At 38.0% G+C, this 5,140-nt stretch overlaps 1 protein-coding gene across 1 annotated transcript; it reads right to left on the reverse strand.

Annotated features, from left to right (window-relative positions):
* Positions 1-2,088: 2,088 nt before the first annotated feature.
* On the reverse strand, positions 2,089-3,119 carry LOC109470084 (immune-associated nucleotide-binding protein 11-like). Its single transcript, XM_019768862.1, has 2 exons — positions 2,478-3,119; positions 2,089-2,106 (listed from the first exon to the last, which is right to left on the reverse strand). The coding sequence occupies exons 1-2, from the start codon at positions 3,117-3,119 to the stop codon at positions 2,089-2,091; spliced, it is 660 nt and encodes a 219-aa protein (XP_019624421.1).
* Between the last annotated feature and the right edge of the window lie 2,021 nt (positions 3,120-5,140).

Genomic DNA, 5,140 nt, shown 5'->3' on the forward strand with positions numbered 1-5,140 from the left:
TATTATGTTAATGTAGAGGTCATTTGCATAATTAATGAGGACATGTTGAAATGAACTATGACAAATGAGAGGAATTTTACACAAAAAATATTGTCATTTGAATTTAGAAAACCATTAAATTAAACTAGATTATGCTAAGGCCATACCAATTTAATTTCTTGGTTAACGGATTTTCCTAGAAAAATAATGGAGTGGGCGGGCGAAAAAAAAAAATAAAAGCAGGCCTAGGCATCCTATTATGGCCCAAAATGGTACGATAGGAACCATGAAGTCAAAACACCAGGCTGGTTCAAAATTTAAACAATGAATTTTGAACTTTTAATGATACCACTGCATTGAAAGATGGAATAACTGTACCAACTAGGATGAAAAGGACTGTTTTCAACTGTTCAGGGCAAAATATGAGTATTTTGCAGTTGATTTTGAATTTTTATTTTTATTGGCAATTCAGAAAAAAATGAAGAGGGCGAATCCGTTAACCAAGAAATTAAATTGGTGTGGCCTAATTATGACCTTATTTCCATAGTCAATGAGACAAATAAAAACATTTGAATACATAAACTCATATATTTCATGGAGGTACATGTATGACATCTCTGAATTCTTGTTATACTTTGTTATATAATGTTTAGTTGATAAGTTCAGTAGTAGTTAATAACAATGAATTCAAAATAATGAAACTACAAATCTGAAAAAAATCACACATGAATTATTTATTTAAAAATGTCAGGTGCAAAATGTAAGAATAATGTATATTTTACTGTTTGTTAACTTGCTTATTTTTAAGGCAATGTCTGTCAGAAAATAGCACTCCCTGTGAACTTGAGAACTTCAACCCCTTTAATAGTTCCTTGCTGGACAAAAGTGGCAAAGACAGGTGACTCCATGCCCAAGAAGAACATAAAAGTCCAAGGATGTTCAAGTTGGAAAATGCCAATACAATACAACTTTCTCTGTTTTAATATTGTACCCCTGGTCTGCTTGTTACAGTCCCTGATTCTGCAAATTTTTATCCCAGACAGAGTTGGAAAATGTTTAGGCCACACCAATTTTATTTGTTGGTTCTCAGATATTTTTTTAAAAAAATATGAAGCGACAGGGTGAAAAAAACAAAAACAGGTTCAGGTTTTGCGGTCTAAATCTGCATGGTCAGACTGCTCCCAAACACCAGTTGAAGGGAAGGTCAGCGGCTTTAACCATCCCAGGAGTAAAACAGTCAGTGGAAGTTCAATCAAAAATGTACAAATGGTTTTGATTCAGTAAACATTGGCAGGGATAAAAAAGGAATGAACTGCATCACAGCTTCAGAATAGAGGACAAAACTAAAATCAGTGCCTTATCTTTTCTCCTCTCTTCATAATTATCTGCCATCCACCTTCCGGCATGGCAACAGACATCTTTGCCCATCTGTGGCATGGTGACGACATTAAGAAGGCAACAAAATTTCTTGTTTTTTTCCCAAATCAGGCAAATAAATGCATGCATGGTGTCATCCATGAAAATTACTTGCATTGACCTATTACCACATAACACATCAAAATATTTTCCAAGTTTTTAGGTTTAATAAAAATTTTCCTTTTTATTTGTATCCTTTTACCCTGAAATATGAGAGTGCTAAAGAATCATGCAACAATGTATCTCAGAGGCTCCCCTCAGACAATTTGCTCATGACTATGTCTGGGGTGGCAGCAGAGAATTTCCAGTACTACTCTCCATTGGTTTGGTTGCTCCTCTAGATCCTCATCTGTTTCTGTATTATCTGTATTGGGAGTAGCTGAGTCGGTGTCACATTTTATCAGCTCTGCATTGAGAACCCCTGAATTATTGTCATGATTTGTTTTCTTTAGAACAAGGTTGATTAGTTTTACCAGCTGCTTCCGTCTTACAGTCTCATCCTTAGTGATATTATCAAAGAACACATACCTGTCATTACACTTCTTTAAAATCTCCTTAAGATTTGGTGGTGCATCTTTAATATAATCTTCCTCAGACTCAGTCAACTGGTCTTTGCCCGTGATAACCATGATTGCAAGGTCAGAGAATCTGTCCCCAACTATGCATTTGAGAATGCTTGCCATTTTTTCATCATCAGTCCCATAGTCTTCCCTTTTGGATACCAAAAGGATTGCATCAAAATCTTCAGATTTGTCTTGAAACCACCTTTCAATTGTTTTTTCAGACTCCTTGCAAGATAAATCTATCCCCGGTGTGTCAACAATGGTTATTGTCAAGCTTCCAACTTTTCCTTTAAAATATTGACATTCGAATGTTTTGGACACAGTTGTGTCTGAAACTGTGAAAGTCTGAGTGCCAGTTAAACTGTTTCCTGTTTGACTCTTCCCAACCCCTCTTTTCCCCACAAGCAACAAGTGAAGTTCTTCATCTTTTCCACCAAGTTGTGACATTTTACATACTAATGAGAGGTTGTCAGGACTAAACCTAGATGTATTCTCAAGAATACCCAGCAATTTTTCAACCTGATTGTTCCTTCCCAATGAGTCACTATCAGGCTTATTTTCAATTGCAACCATGCAATTAGCCTTGTCGGCAGGAACAATTTTCTTCATGGCTTCAGGCAGTCCATCAAGGAACTCTGGGATGTCCTCCTGCTGAGCATGTGTGACCAGGATGACAAGATGCTCGTACAGTCCATCACCAAGCAGCCTATGGAGGGACTGGAACACTTGGACCTCCTTTTCTTCGCTCTTCTCAGAGTTGTTGTAGTCCCAGACCAGACAGATGGCATCAAAACCCTCAGGAACCATCTTCACAGCTCGAACCAGCTCCTCAAACTCAGACTCTGTCATCGCCTGGGAGACTCCAGGGGTGTCGACTACTGTCACCTTCCTACTGACTCCATCAACCTCATGGCTGCTGCTGCACAGGCTGGACTTTTCTGTTCCTCCTTTCCTGGTGACTCTGAAGGCCTCCTGGCCCAGGATGGTGTTGCCTGTGTGGCTCTTGCCATTACCCTTACAGCCTACAAGTAGTAGATTGATGTCCCTACTAATAGATACATGTAACTTATCACGTGAAAGTTGGACACTGACTATGTCATCTAGCTTAGCTGAGCTAGATGCTGGCTGACATGTGACGTCTTTAGTCTGTGTTTTGTTCATGTTCATAGGTGGTCATTGGTCATTGTGGTTGGTGCAGGGCTGGCAGCTGTAATGCATCTTGCAAAAAGGGCAGACATTTCCTTGAATCTGGAAAAATACATACATGTATTAAGGAAATGGTTAAAGGAGCAATACAATGTAGAATGCATCATGCAGAGTTTTGTAAATTCCCCTTTCAGGCAACACTAATTTGATTTGTTGGTGTGGCCTAAAAAGTAATAAAAACAGACCTAGTAGGCAAAAATAAATAAAAACAGATCTAGGTACATGTAACTCCCACAAAATCAGCATACCAGGCTGGTTTGTAATTCAAACCATACATTTTTAACTTATTAGCAAACCAATGCAATTGATAGATGGAAAAACTGTTACAACTAGGAAGACAAGGAGGCTTTCTTCAACTGTTTTGAGCCAAAATATGAGCAATGTAGTTGACTTAGAACCTTAGCAATATTTTTTTTTTTTTTGCAATTAAGAAACAAATGGAGCGGGCAAATCCAAGAACGAATTAATCAAATTGGCATGGTCTTATAGGAAGCAGAAAATTTGACTGTCACAGTCACTGTTTTTGATGGTTACATTCACAGTCTGGTGCATTGGTCAAGACAATTTGTGCAGAAACAACATTCCAAAAGGGTGTAGGGCTTTAATTAAAAGTACTGTAATGCATTACATTATAATAAATTGCTTTGCATTGCATTTCAGGCACTGTGGTTTTGACCATATATGAACTCAAGATGTAACGTGTCACTGAACAACTTTTCCCCTCTTTTTGCAAGGTTACGTCCCTGTGAACTTAAATAATTTATTTCTCAGCATATCCTAAACAAATTCAAATATTTGAGGTTGGGCTCTGAACCTTGGGTTATGCCCTACAATTGGAGTCAACATTATGCTTAGTAATAAGAGAACTTTTGTTACATTTTTAAATAAATAAGGTTATCAATTTGAAAGTTGAATGTGGATTAAATGCAAAACATGACTTTCTTCAAATATACTTCCTCCATGGTCACCTGGTCCCATCAGTTTAGTTCAGCCCCTTAATAAGAAATAGCGTTTTGAATGTGCCTTGAACAAGCTTTTGAAAATATTGTAAGATAGACATTGTACTTACTTTGATATCCTTAAGTTTGTATTATCAAGCTCCAATAAGAGCTGATCTACATGTAGACAAGCCGGGTCTTCAACAGAAGAGAGTGACTGAGTTCTCGTAAGCATCCAGCAAACAGTTTGTCCCAGTGTGTGTCATTGGAGCTACAAACCAGTTGAAGCAGGCTAAAAGTAAACAACTGTTTAATATTTGATAGCATTTAGCTATTTGACCCTTGAACTCGGAACAGTGTATTATGCAAAATGCAGGGGGTGATCATTAAAACTTTGGAGCCTCGCATTCTTTTTTTCCTGGTCTTTTAGGTACAATGCCTGACTTACATTTGTATGTGTCATTTGATTTTTCTGAACAAACTGTCTCACTCCTACATGTTATCTTATCATACTATTCCAGCCAGTCTGTAATACATGTACTAACAAGAGGTCAGTGACTTCATACCTTCATCATGTATGAGTTTGGGTTGTCAGCAGCTGTATATAATTTGACTTTTATTTTGCTGTTACATGTTGTATGTAAACCAAAGGATGTGTGTGATACATAAGTCGGAGTACAGAAACACACATTACATAGTAGAAATTTTCTGACATAGTCACAATGCTAAGTGTCATTGTTGTCACTACTGAGTGCTGTGGAGTTTTCATGTTGGTGGTTTAATTGACTTGCATGCTACTGGAAAGAGTGGCAGTCCATAGGACGGGACATTTTGCCATGGTGTACCGTTTATGCTCCCATTGGGAAAATATAACTTCCGAGACAGAAGTAAACAACCTTATACGTACATGTAAACATCTGCCCCCCCCCCCCGAACATCTTGTATTCAACAACCCCCCCAGTCAAAGGGCCAATGCTCTAGAACACGGCGGCTTATTTTGTGATAGCGTGCTTTTGACGCGGAGCGCTTCACTGTAAA

This window comes from Branchiostoma belcheri, unplaced genomic scaffold (assembly GCF_001625305.1).
Source record: "Branchiostoma belcheri isolate BF01 breed outbred unplaced genomic scaffold, Haploidv18h27 scaffold22, whole genome shotgun sequence".
Lineage (NCBI taxonomy): Eukaryota > Metazoa > Chordata > Leptocardii > Amphioxiformes > Branchiostomatidae > Branchiostoma > Branchiostoma belcheri.